Here is a 22,763-nt window from a genome sequence, read left to right as displayed (position 1 = left end):
AATGGCCGTGTGTATCTCTGGGGGAATGGAATCCAGGTAAGGAAATGGCAGGGCAAAGGAAAGGAGTGACAGTCTGCCGGGCGACGTGGCCGTCACTGTGCCATGGCCACGCAATTGGTTACCAGGGTCAGTCCATGTAAAGTCAGATATGCTTTCTGGGGAAACAAGGCCTTTCTCTTACTTTTCTTCACATTTTTTAAGTTCCTCTATAGACCTCATCATCTTTCCTAAAATAAGCAACAAAAAAATGGAAGAGAAAAACAAGCTGACACCAGCCCTCCTGAAGGTGCAAGACCCACAAAGTCACCATGTACAATGGCCAAGTCAAAGGCATCCAAATGAGTGCCACGAGGTCCCTAAAGCTGCTTTTTATTCATTTAAAGACTCCTGGAAGGAAAGCCAAGCTCTTGATGCAGCTTAATATTATATTACATTTAGTTTCTTCCTTAAGCCACTTACATAACTGACTTGGCAAGATTAGAAAAGGATAAACTAAGAAAGCAACCAGCAGCTGATGGCTAGGACTTAGGATATTGCCTTTTCATATTTCCAGAATATGAAGATTACCTATTTCAATTTCTATTAGAATTAATCACATAATATGCAAGAGGAATATTTTTTTTTGGTAGAACCATAATTTTCCAGACATTTTAGTTATTTTTTACCTTAAACAAACCATATTAAATTCTGCTGGTATCATGTCTGCCACTTATAAACAAACATTTCCTGCAATTACAAAATTAATTCTACTTGGACTTTGTTTTTAACATAATGGTAACAGAATAGTGCTTGCTTTTCATACAGTTACAGAGCTGAAACCACATGACTACCCAACTGTTTTACCATACTTGGTAATGGGTAATGAAAATCTAGATGGCATTCAGGGAAAAGAGAAGGTGTTAGCTAATTTCTAGAATTTCTAGAAGTCAACATATGGGGATTTTTACTTCTTTATCATTCACCAAACGATAGTATCCCCTTCGTCTTACCAAATTTATTTAGCACAAGAAAGATGTATGAACTTTTGACCATAAAACTCCCAAATAGGGGAAACTGGAGAAATCTGGTTCTAGGAATTTCATTCATATCATAACTCATTAGGTGTTTTCCTGAAGACTCAGTGCCCCGATTTGTACCATGTTCTTTGATTCTTCTCCAGGAAAAGAACATACACACACACACTCTCTCTCTCCCCTTCCCTTCCTCCTTCTCTCTCTTCCTAGATGCTCATAAATGGTAAGGCAGTCTCAGCAGGAAATATTAACATAATATTTTTCTGTGACTATTATTAAATTAATAGTCTATAGGAAATTATTAATTTCCTATATATTTATTTAGTAATTAAATAATTATTAAACAATTTATTAAATTAATAAACTATAGGACGTTATTAAAAAGTCATATGCAAAATACACTTAAAGTGGAGAGCCCTATGAAAAAGAACAGGTCCATAAAAGTAATACTGACTTTGAACAGTGAAGAGAGAAACTTGCCCAAACCCAGAAGCAGGTAGACACAGAGACATGGATGGACTGTGCAGGGATCTTCCCTCCAGCTTTACCTTGTTGGAGAGATCCAAATTGCAGTTGGCTTCACAGAGGGCCACCACAATCGGCACATTGCCATCTTTGCAGGCCACGTGGAGGGGGGTGTTGCCATGCCTGTCTTGGAAATCGACGGAACAGCCCTGGCTGATGAGAGTCTGGATGACCTCCATCTGACACCGTCTCACGGCAAGATGTAGAGCAATGTGTCCATCCTGTAACAAACACCAGGGCCGTGACTGCTTTTGACCGAGCACGTGGGACTGGCTGGTTGCCTTTCTAGCCTCACTGGGTCAGGTTTAACTGGCAATGGGACTGTTACTGCAAAGCCTGAAGCAGGAATACAAGCCACAAACTTTACTCCTGGCGGGGTTGAGGTGAGGCCCCACACGTCTCACTGAATAATTATGGGCTGAGCTGACCATCAGTTTAACTAATCTAGGCTTGGCCAGTACATTCAGGTAGGAAGACACCACACTCCTTCTTGTATCTGAATTCATAGGACTTAAGTCATTGTTGGTTCTCCAGTGGCCTGTTTTATCAAGTATTTGGAAAACATTTGCTCAGTGATCTTTACTAACTTCCTAAGTAGAGAGTTTATTATTTTATTTTATACTCTAAGAAACTGAGAAAGCGAGGTGATGTGCTGTCACATAGATGAGAAGCAAACTGTTGTTGCTTAGTTACTAAGTTGTGTCTGACTCTTTTGTGACCCAATAGACTATAGCCCGCCAGGCTCCTCTGTCCATGGGATTTCCCAGGAGGAAATTTTCCCAGGGATACTGGAGCGGGTTGCCATTCCCTTCTCCAGGGAATCTTCCCGACCTAGAGATTGAACCCACATCACCTGCATTGGAAGGAAGGTTCTTTACCACTGAGCCACCAGGGAAACCCCGAGAAGCAAATATAACATATTTAACCTCTGCACCCACACAACACCAGCCTGGGAGTTCATTTTCCCTGTTGTAGAGCCCCTGGTGAAGAGATGTGCTGAGTTTTAGGAGCTGGGTAGAGGGAGCTTAGAAGCATTTCTGTAACTCATCTATTCTAGGGTTGTTCATCCTCAGCCCTGTTAACATTTGGGGCCTGTCCTAGGAATTGCAGGCTGTTCAACAGAGCCGCTGGTCTTTATCTTCTAGACGCCCTATCCTGGCTGTGATGACCCAAAAATACGTCTCCAGCCACTACCTGATGTCACCTGGGGGTAAGGTCACTGCCCACTTGAGAACTGCTGCTCTGTACCAAGAGAATACTCCACAGAGGGCAGTGACTAAATGAACCACAGTGTGCCAAAACCAACATGGATGGTAGCGTCAGTTTCACTGTAGTATAAGTTCACAATAAGAAAAGATTATGCTGAATTTGCTTAATTAAAGAAGGGAAACCTTGTCTAGAATTGTTATCAAACAAATAAGAATAGTCTATTATCTTTCTACAAAATAGCAGGTGATGGAAGTAAATAAACCACCTATTTCTTTGTCTATCTGCAAATCAATAGTGCGTTGCCAATTTCAGTCCTAAATGAGGATTTGTCTTGGGTTCCATGATCATCACTGTACCTGCTCCCAAGCTAAAAAAGCTAAAAACAAAATAGAGACTTGAATTATTTGACCATCTCATAAATTTTGCTGCATCCCACGAATGAACACTAATTATGAAACAGAATCAAGAATCACAGAATCTTTAGATTGGCGGAGAGAAAGGATAATTATAACTTGTTGCATCTAGGTTATTTTAGGTAAACGAATTGAGAAGTCTTGTGGTCCCTGTAGCCCCCACTAGATGACTTTTCAGCAAGTGGGATATGTTCACCCACAAAGCACCTTGTCGGATGCATTAAGGTCAGCTCCGTGCTCAGCCAGACACTCCACGATGTCTTGGTAGCCCCGGGCGGAGGCTGTCAGGAGGGGGGTCTCGCCTTCTCTGTTCTTAATGTTCACATTGCAGCCGGCTTCACAAAGGGCTTTGGCCACAGAGTAATAGCCGTGCCAGGCAGCACAGTGCAGGGGGGTTTCTTCCTCCTGGCCAAGGAGAGAAGCGCAGAGAAGAGGAGAATGCAATAAGATGAGAGAAAGTACAGGCGTGGTGAGAGTCCTAACCAAATTTGGCAGCAAACTCAAGGCAGTGGAGAGAAAGGGCTTATAGCTATTGGAGCAAAATATTAACATAATGGGCTGGATCTGATGTCTTTCCTTAATTCAAATTCAGCTTTCTCAGCATTTTACTGACAATTGACTTTGCAGAGCCCACTAGCACCAGGGGCTCAGCTTTTCTAAACAATGGAGACCCTGCGTGTGTGGATGTATAGCATCTTTCCTGTGAAAGTGCAATAGTTTACTTCATTTGCGATTACTAACAGAGGGAGAGCATTTCTCTGAGCTAGAACTCCTCTAAACAAACCTGTCTCAAGATTCCTGTCACGAACATAGCACAAAGATGAGTCACATACATGGATTATTGCTCTGGCAGAGAAAGGGCCAAGATAACCACACTTCAACAAAAAGGAATGGTCATCAGGTCTACATGTTCATGACCAACATCATCAGACACATAGATATCTGTCTACAAGAGGCTGTTTCACTGTAGTGGTATGAACACAGACTCTGGAACCAGTCTGTGTGGGTTTGAGCACCAGCTCCACCACTACCGAGCTGTGCTATCTTAGGCAAGTTCCCGAACCTCTCTCTGCCTCAGTTTCCTCATCTGTAAAATGAGAATTGAAGGGTTGTTCAGAGGATTCATGAATGAATGAATAGCAGTGCTTTTGTCTGAGTAACTGCCCCCTGTAATTTAAGCAGAAAACCTAACTTGGATGCACCTCCACAATAGTCAAGCCTATCATTTGGCTGTCTGTGCATCCATGCAAAGAGTAGGAAGAAGTGAGAACATCAGCTACCGTGACCCACCTTGTCCTGGAAGTTGGGATTCGAGCCAAAGCTGCACAATAACTGAACCACATCAGCATGGCCGTAGCGAGCTGCCACATGAAGGGCTGTCTCTCCAGACTGCAAAAGACACAGCCAAAGATTCAGAGCCCCTGAGAATCATCTCCAGGGACTAGAACACACAGGACTGGAGGCCCACTCCCACACATGCCTGGCTCCATGTCCTTTCCTGAGGCAGTGCCTGCCCCTCTCAGGCCAGATGCCCCTTTGGTGACTGGGCCAGGGACCCTGCAGTGGGGTGTCCACCATGTCGCTAGTGTTAAACTCACACACCTGGCTTCTCTTGTGTGTAATACCACCCACCCTACCCACCCTACCAAGTGAGAGTCCATTCCCTCTTCTGTGATGGATTCCTAATCTTTATATACTGATGCTTCCAGCTATGTGATTTTTTTTCAAAACACAGAATTCCTTTTTTAATATTAAGTTACTTAAACACAAGGTTTTATTTATTAGCAAGTTTCTGATTTTACTGTCTGTGTTTAGAATATAATTTCTTACATCCTCAGAGATTTTTATAAATGTTACCATTAGCCCCTACAATAACATATTCTGTGAATTAGTAATAGATGCAACTTCTTAAGATATTTTACTTATATCTGCCATAAAACTGTCAGAATAAACTGATCTAAAACATAATGAGATATTTGTTGCCACCTAACAGAAAACTGCTATAATAAAAGTATGTCTTTAAATGACAACCCCATTCCAGTATTCTTGCCTGGAAAATTCCATGGACAGAGGAGTCTGATGGGCTATAATCAATGGGGTTGCAAAGAGTCGAACATGATTGAGTAACCGGACATGGAATGTGAATGTCATCCCTTATCCCTTAGATATGGTATAGTGTGCAATCCATACAACTGTATGTGACAGCCCTGACCGAACATAACCAATCAGTCCACTAGTATTAGAAGCAGAAAGGGGTTGCATAGTGGAATACATACAGACGAGAAAGTAGGAACCCTAGTGCAAGCCCCAGCCCTGTAATTAATCCACAGGAGTACTGTGTGGACTGAATGAAACATGGTATGTGAAAGTAGGGTATCTTCCTAAATCAGTAATTTTTATAACATTTTTACCCCCAAAGCCTTACCTTTACTTGCACTGTCTCATTACCACTTCTAGTACCAGCGGTCAAGGTCAGCAGAGTCAGTTATGTCAAAGAGGAAGAGGATAATAGAGACGTGCACATGGCAAGGTGAGAAGAGGACCAGGACTCAGGTCACTTCCTGGTTGTCCTTCTAGCAGAACGTTTGAGTTTTCATGTTATAGGGAAGATAGTTCACTGCTCACATAATATGGCAACCACTTGGCATATTTCTGCTAAAATCAGGTTTTAATGTTAGACCAAGTCACCAGCAAAAGGAAACTTCTAAATGAAATTTTCTGTAGGAAGATTTTGGTCCTGAATCCTTATTTTTTGGGTCATGATGCAGATGGCATGCTGACACTCAAATGCAGTCTTTTATCACTTTCCTTAAGAAGAGAAGTGGCCTTACCTTGTCTTTAACATCCAGAGGGCATTTGTTCTCATTGAGAAATTTCAAGGTATCTACGTGGCCATGCCGAGAGGCCCAGTAAATGGCATTGGATCCACCCTGTACAAAAACCACGGCAGAGTCACGCTCCCAGATGGATCTGAACACACACATCACTCAGTTGCTATATTTCTTTTCCTATGTGATGGCAAACGCCAAAGGAACAACTCCCAAGAGGAATAAAACCCCATTTGAGTTTTTGGTTTGACAAAGGGACCAAGGTTATGTAAGACATGAACATTCCAGGAAGATGGGTGAAAGGGTAAGTGAGCTTTCTATATTATCTCTGTAGATCTTTTTTTTTTAAATATATAATTATCTCAAAATAAAAAGTTGTTTTTCTTTCCTAAAACCTTCATTTCAACTTCCAGTTAGAATTCCCTATATTGTCAAGGGCCAGTTCTAGGCTATTAAATGCGCTGTTGGAAGTCAATGGAAGCTGATGACAGATCCATTGTAACGACAATTAGCTGGTCATCACTTGTGTCTACACCCCCAGTGAGGTATACACCTCAAAGCATATCCTCCTTATTCTGTTACCCTAATAAACATGCGGGAAAATACATTTCTGATGAGATTAATTGGATAATGAAAACTTCTCCAAATGTAACATCAATTAACACCGCTGAGTCAGTGTGATCAGTAAGGAGTCAATCTGGGCAGGACGCAAAGAAAGGCAGATGCTGAGTAACAGAGCCATGAGGAAGATGAATGTTTGCCTTTTCCCTTTTAACCTGTTAGACGGGACCAGGCTACTTAATCAGTTCATCTTCCTTTACAGGAAACTGAGAAATGAAGTTGGGCATATGTGGTATTTTTCTTTGTTACCTCTATGACTAGAGACATTTGGAAATACTTAAAAAATAATTCCTTTCGCAATAAAACAGAATTATGACCTTATCCTGGATGTCAATTCTTGAGCCTCTCTTAATGAGCAACTGTAGTATTTGAATATTCCCACAGCCAGCAGCAATAAGTAACGGAGGAGTCCCATGCTGGAAAAGGCGAGAAAAAAAAAATACAATTTTTCAGGTTTGATAGGAAAGGAAAAGCCTAAACTACCACCGCTGCCCCAGACACCTTCCTGTGTCCACAGACACACACCTGCTCTGCCTGACAGGAGTAGAAACGGAAGAACACAGTAGCCTGCCCTCTTTTGGATTCACAACCAAAAGTGACATTTTCATTTGCAAGATGAGTACGTATAAAATTTCATGGTTAGAGGTGCATGCTAGCTGCATATAGAAAGGCCTTGTGTGAAGAAAGGCCCTCAATGCAAAAAGACCTTCTTTCTAATTCAATTCACTTTCTAAGCAGAAGTGATTTTCCCCACAGTATGGAGTTTACACAGGAAAGGAGAATGGAGAAGCAGATGGGTTCTCTCCACCTTGGACTTGGAGGAGCACAGTCACCATGACCTCTGACCCCTACTCCCTCTGGCAGAACAGCATCAGACCTTGTTGGGCTGGTTAACGTCGTAGTTGGACAAGGAGCCCAGGAGGTGCTGCAGGCCTGGGACGTTGTCATCGTTGATGGCATGGATGATAGCTTTCATCACAAAGGAGTCTTCCTCATCCTTGAGAGAGACATGGAAGAGGGAGAAAGGTTACACAGCTGGCTGTGCTGCTCCTTTTACCAATATCAGAGAAATTAAGGCTCATTTGTTAAAAGGAGCCTTCAGGGGGCAAGTAAGCCATTTAATCCCCAAATCTACCTGGTCATGAAGGGAAGCAGGAGGTCACCTTTTCCCCCTTCCACGTTGCGAATTAACACCATCTACTATTTACCTGTGACTTTATGTCACCTGCATTATAACCCAGACAGCAAACAGCTCTGAAGATTCAGATTTCGGACAATGATTGATGACAAACTACTCTTTGTGTTTATCTTAGGAATCTTTCAAAACATACAGTTCCAGAAACCACTGTAGAAAATTTCAGGTGTAACTCAGACTCTAAAGCCATTGAACCAAGGAAATGATGTCTTTGAATAAGAAAGACTTACTTTGCCATTTTTGCAATTACGGATTGTCATTTTTTGATTACTAGAAATTCCTGTATTCTATAACATAATACAATTCTCTGAAAGTTGATCATAATTTTCTTTTCTTTTTTTTTTTTAAAAAAAAAGATCCTAAAAGGGGAGAAATGTAAAAATAAAGGCCAGATAAAACAAAGTAAAATGGATGCATTTCTATTTATAAAGAGAAAATAACTAGATACTATTGAACAATAAATTTACTAAATTTTTGCTTCTTTGTCAAAATACTTTCTTAAATATCTGTAATAAGATATTTGTAAAATATAGTAAATTAAAACCAAAAAATAAGCTAGAAAAATTCCACACAAAAGTTTTGGACTTATAGAGGTACAGCGACTACAATTTCAGATCTGGAAAAGCATAGCTACAGCGGCTGAACCTCTGCCTGTGGGGGTGGTATGGAGACTGCTTTCTCTTTATAAATCTGAATTCAAACAAGCTTCACAAGGGCTGTAATAGTGTTTGTAGAGAGTACATGTTTAAGATTACCATTGGTTTTCCTTTCCAAGTTGAAGACTAAGAGACATTTGCCTGAAAGTGAGAATGACGAGAAAGGGGAGAATGGAGGAATAAGCAGGTTGCTGTAACACCTCATGAAACAGGACACCGAGATGGCAAGAGAGAGAACCCGAGGGCTGCGGAGGGGGTCTTTCCACCTGGAGCTCCTTCACAAGCCCAGGCCCTCTCTTACCCTAAACTTTTCATTGCAATGTATTTTCTCCCAACTGACTGTTCTGTGATTTTAATTTATAAGATTTAATCATTCTCATCACCTTAGATTAATAGTTTATATCTTATCTTGGTTCCATTGTCACCCTCAGACAATTTCCCAATCCAGACTTCTTCCGCTTCCTCTCCTCTCTTCTCCTAACTTGCTTCTCTCCAACTTTTTTTTTCTTTTTAGTGTTTCCTAACTCTTTTCATTCTATAAGGCTAGACCTGGAACTTGAGTAAAACTGTTAGCTTCAGGGGCTTAAAAAAAAGAGCTAGTGTCTGCTGATGTGTGACCTTGCCCTTGGAGTCCTCAGATTCCACTCAGGAAGCCCTGACTACTCAGTTACATGAGCCAGCAGGTTCCCACAGAACCACCCTTCCTGCCTTTTCTGGAGTCCCCTTTTCCTCCAGGGTTCACAAAGTCCCGTTGTCTGACTGTCAGATAAAGTCTTGTTGAATTTTGATGTGTCCACTATATCTCAAGAGTTAATCTATGATTAAGTTTCAGTTTGGATGAGAGAAAAAAATTGTGCAGTTGTTCTCAAGGACCTTTGGAAGTCAATACAATGTCAACAAAGAGAGTGGGTTCTGATCCACCATGAACTATATCATCAAGCCCCACTGCATTTCCCCTGATTTTCTGCTGTGTGTGTGTGTGTATGTTCAGAAGAAGGGTTGTCTGTTCCTTTTGTACTATTACAGTTCAATATTCTCCAAGGTCAGTGGAAACAGAGGGCTCTCGTTTTAGTTCATGAAAATTAGATGCTCTTTCCTCTTTACTGGCCAGCCTCTCTTTTATCAAACTGTGTTGGACGGGTGGAGGAGGGTGGGAAGGTGGAGGTTGGAGGTAGTGGGTATAACCAATCAAAACAAAGAGGAAAAAGACCAAAAAGTATAGAGTACATCAAATCAGCCATCCCAACTCCCTCTTTGAGAGGAGGAAGAACAGGCCTGACATTTCCAGGATTTCAGGTTTTCTGGGTTGTGGAACAAGTCAAACAACTTAAACATTGTAAATACACAGTGCTAAGGATGAATCTATCCAGGGAAAAGGATTGCTTACCAGAGTATCATCGCTTCTGGCAACACTCATGTTACTTCTGGACAAGAATGACCTGGATAATCTTTGGCACAGTGATATCAAGCGAACAGATTGCTTTATTAAAAAAAAAGAGAGAGAGAGGGAGAGTGAACAAAAGGCAGGGAAAAAGGAGGAGAGCGAGCTTATGTAACAGTACTCAAATTAGTGCAGATGACAAAGTCTTTTGAGATAGCATTCACTGCTGACAGCACATACTCTTCAGGGGTGGACAATACCAGAAGCAGGTTGGATTATATTTGCTTAAAGAAACTTCTAAAGGTCTTATAAATCAAGACAACAAAAAGAGATTCTCCTTCTACATTTCATTATCAAACCACAGAAGTGGACACGTCTGTTCTCTCTCCATATTTCACTCTCTACTCTTTGAGGAATGTGATCTTACCCTAACAAAGCCTGTGGAGGGCCCCGTTGGAGAAGCATGGTAGGCAAGGGCCCCATGTCCGTGGTGCCCAGGCAAGCTGGTAATGGCAGACAATGTGACACTCAAAACTCTTACAATTGTTGGAAATGAGCAGGTGGGGGACTTTTTTGCCAATAGGACAGACATCTCTGCATTTACTCTCAAAGGCAGAAGCAACATGTAAAGACTATGTGTGTGTGTGTGTGTGTGTGTGTGTGTGAAAGAGAATGAAAGAAAGAAAGTTATGTATTGTTGTTATAATACAGTATACTAATGCATATATATGGAATTTGAAAGATGGTAATAATAACCCTATATGCGAGACAGAATAAGAGACACAGATGCATAGAACAATTTTATGGACTCTGAGGGAGAAGGTGAGGGTGGGACGTTCTGGGAGAATAGCATTGAAACATGTATATTATCATATGTGAAACAGAACACCATTCCATGTTCGATGCATGAGACAAGGGCTCAGGGCCGGGGCAATGGGATGATCCAGAGGGATGGGATGGGGAGGGAGGTGGGTGGGGGGTCCAGGAAGGGGAACACATGTAAAGCCATGGCTGATTCATGTCAATGTATGGCAAAAACTATTACAATATTGTAAAGTAATTAGCCCCCAACTAAAATAAATAAATTTATAAAAAAAATAATAAAAATAAAAATAAAAAAAAAAGAAAGAAAGTTATGGTGTTCACACTACATTTTAAGCCTTATTTTCAGGGCTTCTTTGAGAACTAAGAGTCAGGTCTTGAGTAATCTATTGCTGTGTTCCTCATCTCTATCACGGCATCCCAACCTGATGGGCATGACAATGAGGTATACCTCTTGGCCAGTGATGAGGCGACATGGCAAGTACCTGCTTCCTCTGGGCTTGACATGACCCTGTGCACAGGAAGCCATCCTGTTCCCCTCTGAACCCTGAATTTGTATTTGTTCAAGTTGGATGGCATGTTCTTTAGAGCCACATCCTACTCAGCCCCTGCAGAAACCATGCATGCTGAGAAGAGATTGTAGTGAATGCTCCTGGCCCACTCTACCCTCACCTCCACCACTCACAGACCAAAGCTGGATTTAGAGAACCATTTACACAAACTCTGGGATAATCATAATGCCATGCTGCTTACCACAAGGAACAAATCTATTTAAAATGTGGTTTGTTGCATTTAGAAAAAACTGCACTATAATTTTATTGTACTGATTTAAAAATGTGCCTTGGGAATGGCTTTGATTAAAAAAAATGTAAGATTACATGTAAAAAGATGAGTTAAATAGGACTGAAATACTATTTTTGCTTGTCTTTGAAAATAGAGTAATGGTACAGATGTGAACTTGAAAAAAGGATGCACTTTCGCATTGCTGATATCAGAAGACATGTGCCCTCAGCAGAGGGAACCATATAGGAAATTGAATTAGTTAATCCCTTCAAATTAAACAATCTTACTTTCCATTTTTTCCGGGCTGCGAACTTCTTGAATTTTTCCATGTTTACTGCCGATGCTTTTCTACTAAGTGCTTGTTGGGTATCTTTAGGCTAAAATGAAAACCCAAGACAAACAATTTAGAGCTCTCAAATGACAGAAATGTGTTACATGATAACTTCTGGATATCTCTCACTATTTGGGATGCTTACCTATTCATCTTGCTAAAGTAACAAAACAAGTTGGGATAATACAGCAGATCTAGGAACCTAGTCTCCGAAGGCTAACTCTTGTGGCTAAAGATTTGAGAAAAATCCATAAAGACTGGGTCTTGGGGGAAAGTTGAAAAGTTGAGCTTGGACCAAGCTGAATTACAACTCTCCATAAAAGAGTCTGGGAATGGGATGATTCATGGTGAGGCCATGTTATGAGACAAGTAAACTTAACATCGTCAAGTAATTTAGAGCTGTTTGAGACCTCAGAGGTTAGCAAACTCACTCTATCCCGCAGCATTAAAATCCCTCCTCCACTGCATATTTTTCAGAAGGCCATGAAGTTCTACCTCTGAGAGAAGGAGGTATCACTGCCTTCCAGGGAAGCCGAGATAACTGCTGGGAGCTGGCACAGGCGGAGTTTGCCAGCTTCCCCAAACCTACTTCTGCAATGCAAGTTAGTGCATTGCAATCCGTTCACTGGTTCCACGATTTTAGTTTGCAACTGCCATGCTCCCCCACCCTTAGTCCTTTCTGCTCTAGCTAAAGCAACTTTGGTTCTTTAACCTAAATGCCAACAGGCTCCAGGCAGGTAGGTATACGTATGGTGGGGGTGACCGCTGGCCTGACACAAAGGCAGCAGGGTAGAGTTTCTGGCAGCCTTACAGAATGAGGTCTCAGTGTTGGCAGAACTTCAGATTTTTCAAGAGAAGCTGGGAATCTAGATTTGATATCTTCTTTAAATGCTGGAATTTAATTCAAAAACTTAACAAAAATAGTGCTTGGGCTAATATCCCATAATCAAATGCAAGGTGGTTGAGTGGCTCTGCCCTTCAGCTTCTCATCACCATCCTGCCCTGTGGTAGCTCACTCCTCTCTACCTCTGTTATCATGAGGATTCTCTCAGCTGTCTTAAAATACGGCATCAACAGCAAACACAATACTCCAGACGTGGCAGTGGTTAGAACCCACAGTGCCATGTGATATCCTGTGCTGTGCTTAGTCACTCAGTCTTGTCTGACTCTTTGCGACCCCATGGACTGTGGTCTACCAGGCTCCTCTGTCCATGGGGATTCTCCAGGAAGAATACTGGAGTGGGTTGCCATGCCCTCCTCCAGGAAATCTTCCCAACCCAGGGATCAAACCCAGGTCTCCCACATTGCCGGTGGATTCTTTACCATCTGAGCCACCAGGGAAACCCAAGAATACTGGAGTGGGTAGCCTATCCCTTCTCCAGGGGAAACTTTCCGACCCAGGAATCGAACCACGGTCTCCTGCATTGCAGGCGGATTCTTTACCAGTTGAGCTCCCCAGAAAGCCCAGGGCAAATGAATTCCAGGATGCCCTATGATCCCCAAACCAATTGCAATATGCAACTCACCTTGATCCAGGGATGCTGCAAACTATCTTGAATTGTCATTCTCTTCCTTTGCAGGGGGGAGGGGAAAGAAAAAAAATGCGGTGACCATAGAAGCAAACACTAAGGTTGTTTCCATGCCGGCTGGACCTACCAAGCAGATGCTCTGGAAAACGCAGTTCGGGGCCTGCTTCACGGAAGCAAGCCAAAAACAACGTCAGTCTTTGTGTGATTATTTCACTGTGCCCACCGGGACTGACTGAAAGGTACAAAGGGCCCTGCCTGCATTTTCTGAAGCGTTTCATGTGGCATGCTTCTTTTTGCCAGGTGGAAACAACCAGGGGGGAATACACATGGCTGCGTGCACAGGACAGGTGCTAACCCTCGTCTAGCTGAGGCCACGGCTAGGCAACTTTTAGGAGTAAGGGACACTCACTTTGGATCCTTGACGAGGAGTCTTCTTATGAAATCTTTGGCTAGGGCACTCGTATTACTGAAGTACTCTTCTTCAAATTCGTAGTTGACAGCAGATACGTTTGCTAAGGTTTCTTGCTTAGTGTCTCCGAGAAACGGGGAGGCCCCGCTGAGGCTGTTAATAAAGTGCGGCACAGAACATGAGTGAGTCTCCCTAGTGTTATCATGCTGCTCCTCTAATATCTGATTAGGAGAATGAGGAATAACCCTCTAACCTGGCGCTTGAGCCGTCACTTCAGAATTCAATTACATTTTACAGGGCGTTTAATTGTCATGCACAAAAGCTTCAGCTTATGCAAAGGACACATTTAAAAAGTTAATTTAGAAGAGCATTTAGTAGTTTATAAAAGAAAAACCTTTCCCATTTTCTCAGCAGTGATGGGCCGTCAAGCTTTCTTTCAGTGATTATGTTGCAATTTCTCACGACTCATTTCAAATTAAGAGAAAATGTGTAAGTAGTATAAACTAAATGTGTTCTGGAGGTGTAAAATGACTCTGTGTACATAAAAAGCATGCGGAACCTGAAGTGATCAACACGACACATAGTTTCAAAGAAAAAGGGGAAGAACACAAACAGTGAATTTGGGTACTTACAGAATATAGGTTATTACCCCAATACTCCTAGACATGAAACAAGAAGAAAAACAATATCAGACGAATAGTAAAATAAATCAGAAAAATGACAACATTAAGGACATGTTCCTTACCACATATCTGCCTCAAGACCAAGAGGTTCATAGTTGACTATCTCAGGAGCTATGGGGAAATGAATGCACATTTAGTTTTGGAAGGAAGTGAACCAACAGAGCCTAATCTTCATGTATAAATCAGAAACACATACCAGGAAAATGATGCTGCAGCAGGGGGTATTCTGCCAGCATAATGTTTATGAAAAATGAATGGAATGGCCATAGGAATGAAGAAAACTTACCAACAAATTCTGGTGTCCCAAATATATTTTTGAATTCATTTCCAAAGTCAATTTTATGGGCCAACCCAAAGTCAATGATCTTGATCCGAGGCTTGGGAACATTTCTATCCAAAAGCATTATGTTTTCAGGCTTTAAAAAGAGAAAAATAGTACAGCAATGTTCATAGCAGTGTTATTCACAATAACCAAAAGGTGGAAATAACATCATGTCCACAAAACAGGGTCTATCCATACAATGGAATATTATTTAGCCTGAGAAAGAAAGTAAACTTCTGACATGTGCGTCAATATGGATGAACCCTAAAGACATGATGCTAACTGAAATGTCAATCACAAAAGGAGAAATGTATAATTCTGCTTATATGAAGTATCTAGAATAGGCAAAATCATAGAGACAGAAAGTAGAATGACGGCTGCCAGAAGCTGGGGGTAGGAGGGCTGAGGACTTAGTGTTTAACGGATACATAGTTTCAGTTTGGAAGAACAGTAAATTCCAGAAATAGATGGTGATGATGGCTACAGAACTATGTGAATAGACTTAATGCCGCTTAACTGCATACTTTAAAATGGTTAAAATGGTAACTATTATATTGTGTTTATCTTTCCACAATCAAAAAAAAATACTATCATATGTTATGCTGAGGACAAGATGGCAGTATAGTTCTTCCTCTCTCCTGAAAAAACAACAAAAAGTAGGGATAAAAGAGAGGTTGCAAGACAGCACCAGGAAAAATAAATGTCTTGGTTTAGGTTCTCCCAGGAACAGATCTGGAAAGGGATTTGGCTGCAAGCGGCTTAAGTGGGAGGGGACCCCAGGGAACACTGGGCAGCCTAATGGGAAAACAGGAAACAGAAGGAAGGAAGCTGATATGAAGTGTCTTATCAAGGTGGGGGTGACTGGAGCACAGTCTCTTTGGAGGACTTGGGGAGAAATGGTAGCACTCAGAATTTTCCAACTGAAGCACAGGGAAGCTGGGGTATTTATCCACTATCTCCCCAGGTCCACTGCTAAGAGCTGCTTCAGTGGGTGTGTATGCTTTTGCATTTCCAGCTCCCAGCAGCAGTCTTTGGGGTGTGTGCCAGTGAGTACTAGGGGATCCAGATGTGGTCTTGACAGCTCTGCTACAGTAAGTATGGAGAAAAATCTTCCCTTCTCTTACATCTTATCCTAGCTCCAATGACAGGAATCATTCACTTAGCAATCAACCACATACTGCTTGGTGATAATCTTCTCACTGTTTTGGACGGTACCCTGAATCTTACATTGTCACTTCTGTTGCTCATATGGATGTCTTCTCCTCCCAAAGTGACCATAACCTCTGTGATGCGTGGGAGTATGACCTGCCCCCCCCCCCCCTTTTTATTGCTGATAATGCCTTGCCCCTAGTCAACAAAGACCCCAAGCAGACAGTCTCAGAGTCTGGCTTAATTGATTGTGAGACACTGAGTCAGCCCAGAAGCCTTTGCATCAAGAAAGAGAGTAGAGATTAAAATACCTTCCATCTTATATGACGGTAGCCATAGGCGGGGAGAAATGGAGCAGCCAGTGGCTACTCCAGGCTGAAAATATGCCATAACCAACAGCAGCCCCCTTGCTTAAAGACTTGGCTGGCAAGAGCCCTCAATTCTTCCCCAAGAAAATTCTAGAATGTGATGATTAATCCTAAGCCTCTATTCCACACAGTCGTTAGGAACTGCTGTAGTAAGCATGCATTATATACTTGCTGATTTATACCGATAACTATATGTGTTAATCCCCTCTAGGAAAAAAACCCACATGTATCTCTTTTGGATGCCTCCATTTTTCCCAGCAACCAAACAACAAGTGCTGTGATATGCATATGCTTTCATCTGGTTTACACCAAGCAACGTACCTTAAGATCAAAGTGGGCAATCTGAAGGGAGTGCAGATAGTAAACACCATTAAGAATTTGTTTGAGAAATTCAGTTGCTTCCTCTTCAGTCAAAGATTCCTTTTCAGCTAAGAAGTCAAACAGCTCACCACCTGCAACGCTGAAAACCAGGAAGCAGAGGTTACTGATGACAGCTTCTGTCTCCTATTGATTTGTTTTCTCAAAGACGATTTGCACGCTCAGATTTCTGGCAAGAAAATAGCATTAAGGACATGCTGAAACTGCTAAGCAAGGAATCAGAATTCTCTGTGCTTCTCATTGTTGGATGACAATTCTGCATTCAGGTATGCTTGTGCTTGAAAGCAGCTGGGTATTGCTCTCCTACTAGGTTCGCAAATGGGGGAGGAGCAGAAATGTGATGGGAAAAAAAAAATCAATGCATCTTTCAGACATCTTAATTCAACATATTCAGATGTGAAGTCTTAACTCACTGATTGAAAAAAAAACCCTGCAATCCAACTTCGTGTAGAATTTATAGGATATATCTTCCTAGCCCAGTCAGAGACTACCTGAACACTTCAAAATCTGTATGTTAGTCAATTAAAAAAAAAAACACCTCACATCACAACCTATGGCCTGACAAGCAGTGTTTGTTTGTATACTTTGTATTTGTATCTATGTAAATACTTTCACATTTATAAAAATCACAAACATACACAAAATTGAAATGCCTGTGGTTGCTGGGCATTTATTCAATCTGTCTCCTTGGCCAGACTGCAAATCCCTGGAAGGCAGTGGTCAGCCCCTGGCTGTGGCCCCCTGTGTGTGTTCTCCCCACTCCTCCCACAAAGCCAGGCACACAGCAAGAACTCAAAACTTTTTAATTAAGTAGATGAATGAAGAAACTCCCTTAAAAAATCCACAGTAGTGATTAATGGCAAATAACAGAGAACTTGTAATAAGAGTTTTTATAAGTTGATCTTTATCGAGTTTAACCATACGTTCACAACACAATAATTAACTGCAATTATGCACATAACTGCGTGTGCATTATCTTTCTTTCAGCAAGACAGCTCCATAAACATACCTACCACATCTACATCCAGAATAAGAAAACTGGTGCTCGTGAGATTAAACTATAATGACAAACAAGCTGCTTTCACAAAAGAAGTTTGAGATTTTGCCCCTTCACCCTCCAAGACCATGTTTTTCTTAGCCTGGCTCAGGAGCCACTGGCAGCAGAATGGCTTGGGTATTTTAAATATGTAGATTTGGGGCGCCACTTCCAACCTGCTGCATGAGTTTCCAAGAGTGGGGACCCGGAGTGCAACATTCTAAACAAGCACCTCAGGTGATTCTTGCACGTGTGCTAAGTTGCTTCAGTTGTGTCTGACTCTGTGTGACCCTAGTGTTCCAGGCTCCTTTGTTCATGGGATTCTCCAGGCAAGAATACTGGAGTGTTGCCATGCCCTCCTCCAGGGGATCTTTTGGATCCAAGGATTGAACCTGCATCTCTTCCATCTCTTGCATTGGTAGGCAGGTTCTTTACCACTAGTGCCACCTGGGAAGCCCCAAGTGTGATTTTTAGCACACTAAAAACTGAGGACTATTTTTCCCAGTGTTAATGACATCCTCCCGTTTCAAGGCTTATCTCTAATATTTAACCTGAGGATGTTTATCTGGAGGGGAGGGCAAAGTGACTCCTCCACCCCTGGGGCCAGAGGGCATTTCTGCCACAAGCCACAGAGCCTGAGCCCTGCATGGGGAGCAGAGGCCTGGTGTGGCCCTTCATAACTCCACCGTCTGCACCCTCCCAGGCTTGCTCCCCTTGGCCATGGGGCCTCACACTGGCTCCCTGCTCAACTTCATGGAGCCCTTTGCTTCTCACTTTTTTGTTTTATTCCTCTTAAAACCAACAAAACAGAGAGAGGGACTCCTTCAACTATAGGGAACAAAAAGGAGGAAAAAATGGGAAACTGTGAACCACCTAATGCTGAGAAAGTCGCTCTACGGTCCTTTTGCTTCTTTGCTCTCCGGCCTGCACGGCCACCCCTTAGGTAGACACTGCGGGCTGCAGGATGGAGAGACGGGCCAGAGTCAGCCTGTCACACTCACACCTTAATTCTGTGGCCAAAAGTTTATTCCTTTGTACTGAGCCTCTTTTTTTTCATCAAATGGGAATAATAGGACTTACTACTTGGAGGGTTTTGAAGCTTTATGATAATAAATATATATAAAGCCCACGGCAGGCAGGTCTGGCATGAGGCTGAGGCGCAGTAAGTAGCCTGGTACTATTATAAAGGAAGGGTCCATGCACCTGTGCTCCAGCATGAAAGCCCCTTCCTGCCTGCTCCCCTCTCCCCCTTCAAATCCACTGCCTTCATGCTCAGTTGTGTCTGACTCTCTGATCCCATGGACTGTAGCCCATCGGGCTCCTCTGTCCATAGGATTTTCCAGTCAAGAATACTGGAGTGGGGTGCCATTTCCTCTGGAAGAGGGAATGTGATGTGCTCAAAGGGAAGGGACATGTTCAAACAGCTCTGAGACCTGGTCCACTGAGGCATTCCGGATTTTCCCAAGATGGTGTAACAGCATCTCCCACCTCCTTCTCTGTGCTGTGATCTTGCATCTGGTTCCACCCCCTTGAATCTGGGCAGGTCCATCACAGCTTTGACCAATTAGACACAGTAGAGTGATGCTGCCTCAGCTCTGGTGTGCTTTTTCATAGGCCCAGGGCTTCCGTATCCAGCCTCTTGAATCCCTCCTGTAAGTGTGATGATCCTAAAACCACCCTGTGGCATGGAGAAACCTTGGAAGATGAGATGCCTCATAAAGAGAGAAAGAGGCAAAGGAGCATTGAGCAAGGAAGGAATCTTCGAAGTTAGACTGTCCATCTGAGTCCTTCCAGAATTCCTGACCCATTAAATGCAATGGTCATTTTAATCTGCTATGATGGACACCATGAGCTCTGCCCACATTTCCCTTGAGGAAAGACCTACTGTCCCCAATACTGGGAATGGAAGCAGCATAGCCCCAAGCCCTCACCCAGCAGGGCTCATCTCTGCTGCAGAACCGCTGTGCAAGGTCTTGTTCTTTCCCTGGAAGCCCACAGCCAATGGCTACTGTGGGAACATAAAACTGAGGTCGACTCACTTCTAGAAATAGCGAGATACTAAATGTTTTAGCCTTTATGGGTAATACAGATTCTGTCACAACTACTCAACTCTACCCAAGCAGCCTGAAAGCAGCCTTAGATCATATGGAAATGAAGAGTGGAACTGTGTTCCAATAAAATTTTATTTACATAAACCCTTACTTGTCTCCTGAGAAACCTGTATGCAGGTCAAGAAGCAACAGTTAGAACTGAACATGGAACAACAGATTGGTTCAAAATTGGGGAAGGAGTATGTCAAGGCTGTATATTGTCACCCTGCTTATTTAACTTTTTTTTTAAATTTATTTATTTATTTTAGTTGGAGGCTATTAACTTCCACGCAGAGTACATAATGTGAAATGCTGTGCTGGATGACTCATGAGTTGGAGTCAAGATTGCTGGGAGAAATGTCAACAACCTCAGAAATGCAGATGATACCACTTTAATGGTAGAAAGCAAAGAGGAACTAAAGAGCCTCTTGATGAAGATGAAAGAGGAGAGTTGAAGAAAAAGAGAAAAAAAGAAAAAAGCTGGCTTAAAACTCAACATTCAAAAAATTAAGATCATGGCACCAGTCCCATCACTTCACAGCAAATAGATGGGGAGAAAGTGGAAACGGTGGGGTTCTCTTGGGCTCCAAAATCACTGCAGACCATACCTGCAGGCACAAAATTAAAAGATGCTTGCTCCTTGGATGAAAAGCTATGACAAACCTAGAAAGCATATTAAAAAGCAAAAACATCACTTTTCCAACAAAGATCCATATAGTCAAAGCTATGGTTTTTCCAGTAGTCATGGATGGATGTGAGAGTTGGACTATCAAGAAAACTGAGCACCAAAGAATTGATGCTTTTGAATTGTGGTTCTGGAGAAGAGTCCTGAGAATCCCTTGGATAGTAAGGAGATCAAAAAATTAAAGGAAATTAACCATGAATATTCATTGTAAGGTTGGATACTGAAGCTGAAGTTCCAGTACTTTGGCCACCTGATATGAAGAGCGGACTCACTGGAAAAGACCGTGATGCTGGGAAAGATTGAAGGTAGGAGGAGAAGGGGGCGCCAGAGGATGAGATGGTTGGATCGCATCAATGACTCAATGGACATGAGTCAGGAGATAGTGACTCCAGGAGATAGTGAAGGACAGAGGAGCCTGGTGTGCTGCAGTCCATGGGGTTGCAAAGAGTCAAGAAATGACTTAGCGACTGAACAACAAAAAAACAGGTGGCCACCTGTATTTGGAAGACATGCTTGTTTGTGCACCCCTGATATAAATGCCAGGTCATCCCAGCCCAATTTGGGGCAACTCTCAAGGGTCGTTCTGGCCCCAGAACTCTGTTGGGCCAGCCAGGGCTGAGCTGCAAGACAGTTTCTTCCTCTCCTTTGGAAGACTTAATTCTAAAAGCAGCTCTTCAGGAACATCCTATACATTCTACTCCAGTTCAGAGTCTGCTTCCCAGGGAATACACCTTGCACCCTGCTAAATTTGGAGGTAGTTTGTTACACAGCAATAGCTGTCTGGAACATTCACCATCTTGACTTGGTCTGTTTACTCTGAGCAGCCAATGGACATCAGGTTTACCGTTCTAAAGGCTGGCCACCTCATACCCTATTCAGTCTTCATGTCCTAAGTAACTTAACTCTAACAGTGCTTCCTGATCACAGAAGTGAGAACTGGGAACAACCTTGGAGTGAGGGAGCAGACAGCAAAGTGGCACTGCAGTGAGAAAGGAAGCAAGGGTCATCTTTGATTTTCTCCATCTACCCTTAGCCTCTCCATCTGCTCTTAGGCTCTTTTCAAATTCTGTGTTGTTCACAATGAGGTCCATACCATCACTTGTGCTGGGAGCCAAATCTTTTAGCTAGACATCAGGAGGGTTAGGACACTCCCCATCTCACTGCACCTGGACCCATCACTGGCTTCCTGATGCCCTGAAGGTCTCCCCTATATCCTCATTCTCCTCATGCCAGTACGGGAAAGCTGATGTTTTAGCCAAGGGCCTCCACTTACAAAATCTTTAATCAATAATCAAAATAATTGAAACTAAGTGATTCCAGCAAAGGGTGGGGAGAATGATAATCACCCCTTGTTAATTTACCCCCTGCTTGTTCCCCTAAACTCAGAAGATAGAAAGTGACCTGATTTTTTTCACATAGAAACTTTCACATGCATGCTTTGAACCAGAACTCAAATGCTTACAATGCCATTGCTGCACAGCAGAATACTGTTAACAAGGAGATCAGTCAAAACCCTAGTATTTTCACTCTTTGTTCCAAATTGTACATTTTGCTTCAGAGGAGGAAGATTGATGGAGAGAGGAGGAGCAATCTGTACAGTAAATTTAGAAAGTGAGTTTCACCTCCTTTATTAGGGCTTTGAGTCAGTGTTTTAAATTATAGCATCATAATAGAAATTGTGTGAAATGCATGTTAATAACCATCAGCTGTTTTCACCAAGAGCTCTGGAAAATACGAAGGTTCGCTTTCCTCCTCATGACTTTCATCAAACACCGATGCCTTTCCTGAAGCTACTGTATCAGAATGTCATCAGGACATGTTCCAGCTTTAAAGATGAGGTGGGCCTTCAGAGTGACCTAAGAAAAATTACTATAGGATTCCAATTTCTAAAGTAAAACACTCTTCAGGGTCCCTGACTCTTACTAGGAATTGTCCAAGATATAACAAGACTTGCTTCTGGACAAGATTTGGTCATAATCTAAACTGCAGGGGACTCCTGGCTATAAGTTGATAAGACTTTTCAAGGCACACTCCGTGATTCTACAGTGTCGGAATGGACTTCCATGTCGGTGGCTTAGAGCAAGTCTGTGTGGTTGTTGAACTGGGGGCCATTCAGGAACTGAGTAGGTCCTGCCAGGGCGCACCACTGGGGGCCTGGCCGGCTATGACACAGAACCCTGGGAGGTGGCCTGGCAAGCGGACTGGATGGGCCTCAGCACACAGGCCCCCACTCCAGCTGTGGCCTCAGGCTGTGGGTAGACAGAAGGAAAGTATAGAGGTCATGTCACTTCTCTGGACCTCAACTTGGCTGTCTGTACAATGAGAGAGTTGAACTGG

The 22,763-nt window shown here is 42.6% G+C and overlaps 1 protein-coding gene across 16 annotated transcripts in view; it reads right to left on the bottom strand.

Annotated features, from left to right (window-relative positions):
• The window catches only part of DAPK1 (death associated protein kinase 1), a 217,711-nt gene that overhangs the window by 51,790 nt on the left and 143,158 nt on the right, over nucleotides 1-22,763 (bottom strand). For all 16 annotated transcript variants that reach the window (XR_014062818.1, XM_081522267.1, XM_081522339.1 and 13 more), the window contains 14 exons: nucleotides 16,559-16,697; nucleotides 14,685-14,814; nucleotides 14,461-14,509; nucleotides 14,348-14,374; nucleotides 13,716-13,868; nucleotides 13,304-13,349; nucleotides 11,734-11,823; nucleotides 9,848-9,940; nucleotides 7,487-7,606; nucleotides 6,927-7,025; nucleotides 5,992-6,090; nucleotides 4,451-4,549; nucleotides 3,368-3,565; nucleotides 1,562-1,759 (listed from right to left, as the gene is read on the bottom strand). Coding sequence is in view for 15 of the 16 variants with exons in the window: in XM_081522267.1 (XP_081378393.1) it covers nucleotides 1,562-1,759; nucleotides 3,368-3,565; nucleotides 4,451-4,549; nucleotides 5,992-6,090; nucleotides 6,927-7,025; nucleotides 7,487-7,606; nucleotides 9,848-9,940; nucleotides 11,734-11,823; nucleotides 13,304-13,349; nucleotides 13,716-13,868; nucleotides 14,348-14,374; nucleotides 14,461-14,509; nucleotides 14,685-14,814; nucleotides 16,559-16,697 (1,540 nt within the window). In the remaining variant the exon portion in view is untranslated. The remainder of the gene's footprint in view (nucleotides 1-1,561; nucleotides 1,760-3,367; nucleotides 3,566-4,450; nucleotides 4,550-5,991; nucleotides 6,091-6,926; nucleotides 7,026-7,486; nucleotides 7,607-9,847; nucleotides 9,941-11,733; nucleotides 11,824-13,303; nucleotides 13,350-13,715; nucleotides 13,869-14,347; nucleotides 14,375-14,460; nucleotides 14,510-14,684; nucleotides 14,815-16,558; nucleotides 16,698-22,763) is intronic.

Source organism: Giraffa tippelskirchi, chromosome 1 (assembly GCF_054371585.1).
Source record: "Giraffa tippelskirchi isolate mGirTip1 chromosome 1, T2T-mGirTip1v1.2.pri, whole genome shotgun sequence".
Lineage (NCBI taxonomy): Eukaryota > Metazoa > Chordata > Mammalia > Artiodactyla > Giraffidae > Giraffa > Giraffa tippelskirchi.
Note: the sequence above shows the minus strand (reverse complement) of the source record. Positions and strands in the feature narration are given on the sequence as shown.